We start from the raw sequence: 10,621 nt of genomic DNA, 5'->3' as shown, positions 1-10,621 counted from the left end.
GATTAATCTGGCATGATTTACATTTGGTAAACCCATGTCACCTTATATCCCCTTTACCATTTACCCCCAATAAATTTTAATTGTTTTTCCTTCTGAAGTCTTGCATCCTACTGAGGTTAGGTCTGTATTTGACCAAATGACTGTCTTCCCCTTTCTTAAAAATAGGTATAAAGTTAATTATTCTCCAGTCATTACCCCAAAATAGATGGATTAATTAAAAATCCTTGCTATTGGACTAGCAATTTCGTGGGCCAGTTCTTTCAATATTCTTAGGTGAAAATTATCTCTTCTTTATTATTTGAATGCATTAAACTCTGAGTTTTTCATCCACCTGAGATATGGCAATTTCATTTCTATACTCATTTCCACCAGCCATCCTGCCTTCCCATGCCCATGTTCCAAATTATTGAAAACCAAGGCAAAGTATTCATTTAGTTTTTGGGCCATACCTAAATTAGTTTGAATCTCCTCCCCAGCCTCACTCATAGCAGCCCAACCTCATCCTTCCTTATTCCCTTTTTATTTAACTAAAAAACTCATATGATCTATCTTTAATTTCCTTGCTAAGAGCTAATACATTTTGACTTTTAGCAATTTCTGCATTGTCTAACCTCCAAGATGTACCTTTCTTTGCTCATCAGTCCCCTTTACCATTCCTTATAGGCTCTCTGCTTACTCCTAATAACCTTCTTGAGGTGGTTAGTCATTCAGCTGGGGCTGGAGTATTTCCCTTTGATTTTTTTTTCCTTACAGGGGACGCAAGTTACATAGTTTTTGTATTGCTGATTTAAAGAAATTCCAAGCCAGTCAACTTCTTTAACTAATTCCCTGGGATTTCCCAAAGGTCACCCTTTTGAAATAAAAAGACATAGTTGACAACTTGGTTTTATTTATCCTTGCATTTAATTTAAACTCGTGATCACTCAGTCCACGGTAATTTCCTACGACCATCTCAACTATGATTTCCTCACTGTTTACAAAAACAAACTTAAAACTGCATCACCCCTTGCTGGTTAAGCAATAATTTGATGAAGAAAACTGTCATCTAGCATATCCAGGAACAACTGGGCCCTACCAGTATTAAGAAGCATTTATTCTCTAATCTGTATCTGAAAAAATAAAGTCTCCTATTATGACACAATTCCCAGTAGTGTTTTCCTCTCTAATATTTATTGTCATCCTCAAAAATGGTAATATTATTAGAAATGGAAATACTACTATCCAGATCTGAGTCCGACCCTGGGGATCTATAGCATACCCTTATTGCTGTCCCAACAGAACCTCTTTTTCAATCCTTCCCCAAAGTGATTTTGACCCACATAGCTTCTGTTTTGTCTACACTGCCACTATTTTTTCTTTACAGTTTACATTGCTGTACAATGTCTTTATTTCTAGCTCTCCTAAACAGACATACCTTTCAATACCAGTCATGGGTGCTATTTCACCATGTTTCTGTAATCCCTATGTCTGGTTTAACCTCCTGCACTAGTATTCCAGATCCTCCATTTTATTGCCCGGACTGTGCATTTGTGTATCATGTGTAAAGGTAATTTCAAAATTCCACTAATGCATAGGAGGAGCAAGTGTTCTTGGCAATTACATTAAAGTCATTACTGGTATCAGTACATAAAATAAATGCTAATGACTCCTTGCTTTGAAATACTCAGTTCTTTACTTGATGCATTTGAGAATGTTACATGGCATCTGGGATATATTAAAAATAAATATATCCAGTATTTACAAAGCATGATGCAATATATTCTTTAAAAAGTCTTGCAAAGATGTGAATTCTGTATCTTTAGCTCATGATGAGGTAAGTAAGTTTCCATAAGACTGGGAATTGAAGAAGCAGTCATTTTGGAGGAATCCCTTTGTCCAACTCTTGTGTTGTCACTGGAGTGCCATTTGCAGGTTGTTTTAAATGTACAGGGCAAAACTCATCCCTGATGTAACTCCAGTAAGGTCAGTTTGGTTACACCAGGGATGAATTTGGCCCACTCTGTATTCTCTGTTGTGCCACTGTCTTCCACAGAAACTCTTTCTGCTTCATCTAAACTTGAAGTCATGTTCATCCCTGGCGTATGCAGGTGCAGTTCCACTGACTTCAATGGGCTGAGTTTGGATGTCACACCTGTAACGTATAATATGGATTTTACTGCTTATAAACGGGACCAGACAGGAGTCTTCTGTCGATAGTATAAAGGCAATCAAAGGTCTATTGACATCACCTATGAGAAAAGTTTCTAAACACTACCAACGTTTTTTAAGCAGAATCCTCCACTGAAGTCTATGGGGAATTCTGCTTAAAAACTCATGTCACAATATTTCTTTCTGAATTTTCATATTTTCAAACATTTAAAACCTTTGAATGATGATATTTACAAGTAATGGCTGTTGATTTAGAGCCCTGATTTGGTCTTACAGTGTTATCTTTTACCTGAAAAAATCCAATACTCAGATCCCTAGAAGATGGGTGCATTGTAAGAACTTTAAAAAGGTGGGATGGAATATTACCTTTGCTCAAGCCAGCCACTCTCTCAACTGTTACATGTTAGTTGCTACTTATTTAACATTCAGCCAGTAACTGGATTCATCACTAGATACTCTGGCCTGGTCCTTATCAGGATTCCATAGTGTACCCAAAGCACTTCTGACTTTTATTAAGTGTGTGGCACTCAGACACAGGCACAGAGTTGAGAATGATGAAAAATAATGAACACAGGCAGGAGCAGCATCTGCAGCGACACAGTTAGACAGGCTTCCCCAACCAGAATCCCTTCTCACTGGTGAAAATGTGTTGCATCGATGAACCCCACCTGTGCCACGTACATAGAAACAGCCACAGGACTGAAGATGGGCAAATTAAAGTTTAATAAAAGAATAAACTCTGGTAGAAGCAACAAATAAACTAGCCTTTTCCATGTCTGCTTTTCCTCAAGAATACAGCAATTTTTTTCTGGAGGACCAGCGTTTGAGTCACCACCCTACATGTTGGTTGGTACTAGATAGGTCTGGGAAATTCATGATATACATGTGCACAATAGGTTTGGAATGCTTGCAGATGGTATGGACATACATAGCTCATCCTATGCCTATGTTTGGGATCACGGGCCTATATCCCTCTTTTTGATGCTACTGCCTCATTGTGCTTGGAGCTTTGTTCTGAAATAAGAAATTAACTCTGCTCTTTCATTTTTGAGGAGGTCTCATATCAAAAACAACATGACATGGGGAACAAATGACACATGGCAGATGTTAGTCACATTGCTTAATGCATTACTGGAAGGTGCTCAGATACCACGAGGAGAAGCACAGTATAAAATCCTATATAGAGCAGTTTAAGATAATATCAAACAACAAAAGATATCCCAAGCAGTAAGAACTAGAGGCTTCATCCTATACCTGCTGTCTTCAACGGATGCAGTACCAGGCACTAAAAGAATTTCAGACAGTAGGTCTAATAGTTTGAGGAATTTTTGTACGAGCAGACATGAATCAGTGCGACTCCAGAGAAAAATTCTGATTTTTTTTGCAGTGAAATATCCCTTCACTGAGCAATACTTAATCATGTGAGGCATAGATAGTTCCATTAAACTAAAATCTATAATGCAGCATCCAAGTACGAACAATAGTGATGCCTGCCAGTAGGACTATGAGACTAGTGGACAAAAGTCCTTCCTTAAACCTCATCCCACAGACCTAGACACCTGATTTCCCTTGCAAAGCTACAATGGGATATAAGACAGGTAACAAAATATATAGCAAAGTCCATTGTGTGAGGGAATTAGGGGGCATTTAAAAGCACCCTCTCTCTGAGAAACTGAATGATAATGACTTTGCCAGTAATCTCAGACAATTTGAGAAAGAGAAGAAAATACCAAAAAAATATGAATTCTCCACATGACTCAGCCAGCTCAGATTCAAAGCCATTTATGAAAAGATACTTTGAAATTTTCATTAAAATTCAGGGAATGCAAAAGATTTGCATCCAAGTTTGGTGAGAATATCTGTTCAAAAAATTTTCTGCTATACCCTGGCACAGTCAGAGAATCAACACGAAGCTGAATACAGGCTGATTTCATGCATACAGTCCAACTCCAAGGCAAATATTGTATACATCTCCAGATACTTGCTCTTTACTAAAATCCAATGAAAATATTTAAACAACATATTACCCTCCCCTGAAATTACAATTTATGCAGTTTCAAAGCAAATGATATGAAATTATAACTCTTTAAGTTTATAAACAAAGTTGTTGGTCAATTTGTCCTACACTCTTGCCCTACAATCTTGTGGTCACTGGGTAAAAGGCTGTTGGATGCAAGATCAAATTTTAATTTACAAAGGCACCAAAAGACAGGGACAAGTATACTACCAGTTGTGAGTAGGTCCAGTACCATTTGCTGGGAGTGTGCTCATGTTGGTCAGCACAACATGTTCTGAAAGTTTTGAAACATTATCAAAATTGCTGATCTGGGTGGTCAAGGATTTCCGACTTTCAGTGCTTGCACGGCCCCTGGTGAGTCGTTCATCCTGGTGATGGTGAATGTCAAGCCAGCAGCAAGAAAATGCTGCTTTAAATTCTTCTCTAAATTTTCCTGTCAATCGAAAAGAATGCAGGAAAACATTATACAAGCCATGTTTCAATAAAGCTAGCATATGGAAGAGGCATGGTTAGCTAGTGCCAAAGTGAATCCAAAATAATCAAGTACTCTTGTAACATGACAAAAGCAGGAAAGAACAGTTTTAGTGATTCAGGAAAAGGCAACAAAATTCCACCTTTTAATAAGGATTTATAGTAGGTGCAGCAGGAATACTAAATTTTTACAAGGCAGACTAGAATGGCTCTTAAGGCAATGTTCCAGTTTGTTTGCTGAGTAAACAAATCACATTTTCTGAAAACAAATAATTGAGTAGGTTGATTGGGCTATTACTTGATGTGTGAAATGCGAGGACACAACTAATTTTTGTTTTACCTTGCACATTTTACAAAGAAAACCAGATGTAAAAAGATAAAGAAATATCTGATCTTCTGTATATTACAGTGATCATTTAAAGAAGCTCCTATTCTCTCCATTTTCAGGACCTTTGAAATCATTGGGGGCACATTGAAATTGTTACTACAATGAATTTCACTACAGGAAAGATGGTCTGTATTTAAAGAACAGGGCTGGAAGTCAGGAGTCCTAGGTTCTATTCCCCAGTCTACCAGATTTCTTTGGACAAATGATTCACATCTCCCACCAGTTTCACAGTTGCTTCAATGGCACACCCATGTCAAACGAGATCAGAATCACACCCTTAATCTTTCTGTGTCTCAGTTTTCTCATCTGTAAAAAGGGGATATTAAAACTTACTTTCCTAACAGGCTAAATGAATGACTGCTTGTGCTCAGAGACCAAAGAGATGGCACAATATAAGTAAACACCTGGCGAAACGGAACTGAGAAGCTTGGTATGAAGCCATTTGGATAGCATAAGCGTCCCCAGCCTTCCATGTAAAAACTTTAATTTAAACCCCAAACACATTCAGAAAAGTTTGGCTAACTCTTGTACACCTTTTTTTCTTTGATGTGGCCTCTGTGTTAATAAGTTTAAGCTAGGAGAAGAAACAGATGTGTTGGAATAAGAGTGTCCCACTTCCAAATACCCTGAATTTTAGTGTTCTAAGCCTCTAGATCCAAATTTTGAGTCTTGAACCCATAACTGATGTTGTATTAATTTAGATTGAATAAATGGCCCTAAGAGATAAGATGTTACCATGACCCTGAAACTGTCCAACATTAAAAGGTTTAAAACAAGGTTTTTGATTCGGTATATAAAGTCCTCAGCCTCCTCAGTGCCAGGGCAAAGATGCCTTTAAAATGTTTTTAATCTTTTCTATAAAAGATGCTGGGGGAAACAAATTTAATCATTTGAAATGTGAAGTCTTAAGTAAGGCTTTCATTTTAACAGCATCCCTTATTCCCTTTCCAGTCCGATTCTGTTTCCTAAAAGACAACACACACACACACACACACACACACACACACACCATTGCTGAGAAACTGCTTGCAACCTCATTGCAGGCACAGCATAGTTTTAATAGCCACTCCAAGACCTGACAAATTTTTACCAGCATTGAGCTGTTTAGGGCAGTGGTTCCCAAACTTGTTCCGTCGCTTGTGCAGGGAAAGCCCCTGGTGAGCCAGGCTGGTTTGTGTACCTGCCGCATCCGGAGGTTCAACCAATTGCAGCTCCCAGTGGCTGCGGTTCACTGCTCCAGGCCAATGAGTGCTGCTGGAAGCAGCACGGGCCAAGGGACGTACTGGCCGCTGCTTCCAGCAGCTCCCATTGGCCTGGAGCAGTGAACCGCGGCCAGTGGGAGCTGTGATCAGCCGAACCTGCGGACACGGCAGGTAAACAAACCAGCCCAGACCGCCAGGGCTTTCCCTGCACAAGCGGCAGAAAAAGTTTGGCAACCACTGGTTTAGGGCATTGCTTTTAGCTGCTTTTCTGGTCACAGTTACAGCAGTGTTGCAGAAAAGACAGTTTTGGCTGGCTAAGCCAGACTCTTATTAGACAGAAAGAATAAGGAAATGGATAGGAAAGAAAAATAAGGTAGAGAAGGAAAAGGACAAGTTGGGGTGCGGTGTGGGGGAAGTCTCACATCCCGGGTGGTGTTTGGGATTTAGCCAAAGCCGGTGGGTGTCATTTGGGTCCCTCTCTCTGGCCTGGTCCACCTCAGGATTAGGTCCCAAGAGATGGTGGGGGTGGCAGCATGGTGGTGAAGCTCACTCCCACCCCTTCTCTAGTTTTTCTGTCAGCAAGCATTCACCTTCCCTGCTTTTGGTCAGCCACCATTGACTTTCTCTCAAAGTCTCTTGTTTTAAGGACCCCAAGTGAGTAATGGATGGAATAGCCCATCCCTTCATTATCCTGTCTCCCAATTAGGCCTAAACTCTAACAAGTTTGGTTCACTGATTTCCAGTCCCACACTTCTCTAGTTTTCCAGACATGATCTTAACACCGTCCTTGAATTATATCAGTCAGTCTTTTTCATTTGTACTAATTCAGTCTGTCTCCCATTTGCACCTCTTCCCGTTAGAGGTTATTGTGACATTTTATGAACTTCCATTCCCTTTTCACATTTGAGCTCACAATTAGGGTAAATTTGTAGGCCCAGTTGTCACAACACTAGCCAGAAATCTTGGTTAACAGGCCACTGTTTGCTAGATATCGCTGGAAATAACAAGAACAGCAAATCCTATTCTCATTAGATTTCCTGGATAGTTTTGCAGACCTTGGATACCCAGATGAGCATCCAAATGTTTATCTAAAGCTTATCTGAACCACACCTCTAAACTTCATTCATCACTAGCTGTGACCTAACTTGCAACAAACCAAACTAAATGGTAAGGGGACTGAAGAAATGTTTGGTGATTTTTTTTTTACATGCTATATTTCTACTGAAAATAGTCTGATACAAATAATATGGAAGGATCAAATGTAATAGAAGAGAGAATGGTAAATCAATGTCATTTAGGAATATTTTCAGACAATTTGTACATTATATTTTTACAAAGGCACAGTATTGTTACATGAACAATTTAAAAATATAAAATTGTAATTTGTAACATTTTTCTACTGCTTCATTTATCTTTAGAAAATAGCTCTTTCACCACAGCCTCAAAAATCCCCAGCAGTAAAACAATAAGAACACTTAGGTTCTTTTTCTTTCATCTAGGTAGAGAATCTCCTGGGATTCAGTGACTTCCGCTCCTTTATCCCCCTCACCCAAGGCCATGTCTTCCAGGGGGATTCCTGCCATTTGAGGCCTGGAAAGGATTAACTGAAAGTAACAGATAATTTCCACCTTAATCGTGAGGTCCTCACAATACTTGTAGTCCTTACTCAGGGCCAGATTCTGCCACCCTTAGTCACCCTCCTCTGTCCTCAACCTAACCCCAAGCTCTCCCCCACCACTCTTCTGCTGCTTCCAGCCCCTCACATTACCCACTGCTCTGCACCCTGACCTGCGCTCTCCCCCCTGCCCTCCTGATGCCCTTAGTCCTATGGTATTCCCCCACACCCACCTTCCAGCTCTCCCCTCTGCATGGGGTCACAGCTCTGCTCAAATTTGGCCCTGCTGCTCTGCCATCCTGACAGGGAGTGGCATTGCGATGCAGTGCAAGGGGTTGCAACACCACTCAAATTTGGTGTGTTTGCCTCCAGTCATATCGGGGAAACTGGGTCAGATTTCCAGCTCCAAACAGGCACCAAAGGTGGGAGAGCTTGGCCCCTGCCTCCATCCCTCATCATTGCACCCCAAAATCTACACTTCAAGCTAGGGGGTTAAATTCCAGCTTGAGAAGACATACTCACCTTAGCTCTGATCAAGCTAGCATATTAAAAATAGCATGAGCATGTTAAAAATAAAATGAGCAGCAGGATGGGACACCCACCCTGTGTATGTGCCTAGAGCAGGGGTCGGCAACCGGTGGCTCGCGGCTCGCCAGGGTAAGCACCCTGGCGGGCCGGCCCGGTTTGTTTATCTGCCGCGTCGGCAAGTTCGGCCGATCGCGGCTCCCACTGGCCGCGGTTCGCGGTCCCAGGCCAATGCGGGAGGCAGGAAGCCGCGGCCAGAACATCCCTCGGCTCGCGCCGCTTCCTGCCTCCCGCATTGGCCTGGGACCGCGAACAGCGGCCAGTGGGAGCCGCGATCGGCCGAACTTGCCGATGCGGCAGATAAACAAACCGGGCCGGCCCGCCAGGGTGCTTACCCTGGCGAGCCGCAAGCCACCGGTTGCCGACCCCTGGCCTAGAGTCTTGGATGGGTACATACTCGGGGCGGCAAGTCCTTCCCATTGCTCCCGCTACTGTGGCTATGCTCCATTTTTAGCTTGCTAGTTTGATTAGAGCTGGTGCAGGTATGTCTCCTTGAGCTGGGAGGACACCTTCAGCTTGAAATTTAGACCCACCCTGTGGTTTGAGCATTGGCCTGCTAAACCCAGGGTTGTGAGTTCAATACTTGAGGGGGCTATTTAGGGATCTGGGGCAAAACAGACAAGCAAACGAAAACTGTCAGGGACAGTACTTGGTCCTGCTAGTGAAGGCAGGGGGCTGGACTCGATGACCTTTCAAGGTCCCTTCCAGTTCTATGAGATAGGTATCTCTCTATTATATATATGAGCTCTCCCTATAAAATTAACGGGGATACTTGAGAAGGCAAGGTGCTACTCAACAAGTGTAGCAGATTGTGAGGATAGAGGGACTGTTATCAGGACCTGCACCTAGAGCCCAGTTGTGCTGCTGCTCAATTTTCAGGTCAGGCTTTAACCTAATTGGTTACTATGCATTACACTTTAACTACATTTTTAATATGTAACACAGTGATCATCTGGAAACTCACCACTGAGAAAGTTATAAATGATAGGGTTCACTGCACTGTTGGCATACACAAGCCAGTGCGAGAATGTAAACCAGGCATACACAGTCTCTCTGTCATCAGCATAGTTAAACATCCCCCAAACCCTGCAAAATAAAGAGGAGAAAGCCGGTCTGAAAGACACTGCATACTAATGAATATAAATGCTGTACTTTTATTCTATCCGTGATATCACATAAAGCTCTCATTCAACACTTCCAGCTTTCCCAAGAAAATACAAACCCTCTTCCCACCCAACAACCAGCTTCCATGAGGGTTTTGCACAGCGCAGAAGCCACAAACAGTTTTGTCTTTAATGTACACATGTCATCCAGCTAGATAACAAAAGGGTAATTTTATCATCCAAGGCAAGGGTGGGGAAAGGTGTCTTTAAGCCAATATGACAATCTCCCAATTCTGGATCCAGCCTCTCAATTCTGGGCCCAGCTCCTAGTGCAACAGGGCTGCTGTAGAGTTAGGGTGGCATTGACTGGCTGCCTATGGATTCTCTGCTAGCCCAAAATAGCTGGACTGCAGTGGCTCCAACAGCATCCCTTCATGTCCTTGTGCAGGAGGCTGCTGCATTTAACCACTATGGATTATAAAAGAAATGTCCATGTTAACTCTCTGATTACAAGCTTCCCTCCAATATATTGCAGTATGACAATTTGAATACACAGAAAACAGAGAAGTGGCACCTTCCATCTGACATTTGCCAGAGGACTTTCAGGTAGGCAGTGTTGTTGTAGCTGTGCTGATCCTCGGATATTAGAGAGACAAGGTGGGTGAGGTAATATCTTTTATTGGATCAGATTCTTTTGGTGAGAGAGACAAGCTTTTGAGCTTCCACAGAGCTGATGAAGAGCTCTGTGTCCCTCTCACCAACACAGGTTGGTCCCATAAAAGATATTACCTCACCCACCTTGTACGTCTATCTTTCATCAGGGCAATACAATCAGTTCTCTTTGGTTACATTTTACTTAATGTAATCCTGCCAAGATAGAGACAGTATGCTCATCACCTTCACAGCTATAAATGTCATTGGAGGTCTGACAGTATAATTTCTCCCCAGTGTGTGTGTGTGTGTGTGTGTGTGTGTGTGTGTGTGTGTGTGTGTGTGTGTGTGTGTGTGTGTGTGTGTGTGTGTGTGTGTGTGTGTGTGTGTGTGTGTGTGAGAGAGAGAGAGAGAGAACACTGATAGAACACAGTGTTTACT

At 41.9% G+C, this 10,621-nt stretch overlaps 1 protein-coding gene across 1 annotated transcript in view; it reads right to left on the bottom strand.

Moving 5' to 3' along the window:
• Positions 1-1,895: 1,895 nt before the first annotated feature.
• HCRTR2 (hypocretin receptor 2) overlaps positions 1,896-10,621 on the bottom strand; it is a 53,340-nt gene continuing 44,614 nt past the window's right edge. Inside the window, exons 6-8 of the mRNA XM_045011428.1 lie at positions 9,391-9,512; positions 4,398-4,598; positions 1,896-2,131 (exon numbers count right to left, since the gene is read on the bottom strand). Of these exons, the coding sequence (XP_044867363.1) occupies positions 1,938-2,131; positions 4,398-4,598; positions 9,391-9,512 (517 nt within the window). The 3' untranslated portion in view covers positions 1,896-1,937. The remainder of the gene's footprint in view (positions 2,132-4,397; positions 4,599-9,390; positions 9,513-10,621) is intronic.

Source organism: Mauremys mutica, chromosome 3 (genome assembly GCF_020497125.1).
Source record: "Mauremys mutica isolate MM-2020 ecotype Southern chromosome 3, ASM2049712v1, whole genome shotgun sequence".
In the NCBI taxonomy this organism is placed as follows: domain Eukaryota; kingdom Metazoa; phylum Chordata; order Testudines; family Geoemydidae; genus Mauremys; species Mauremys mutica.
The sequence above is the reverse complement of the archived record's forward strand: the minus strand, read 5'-3'. Positions and strand labels throughout refer to the sequence as shown.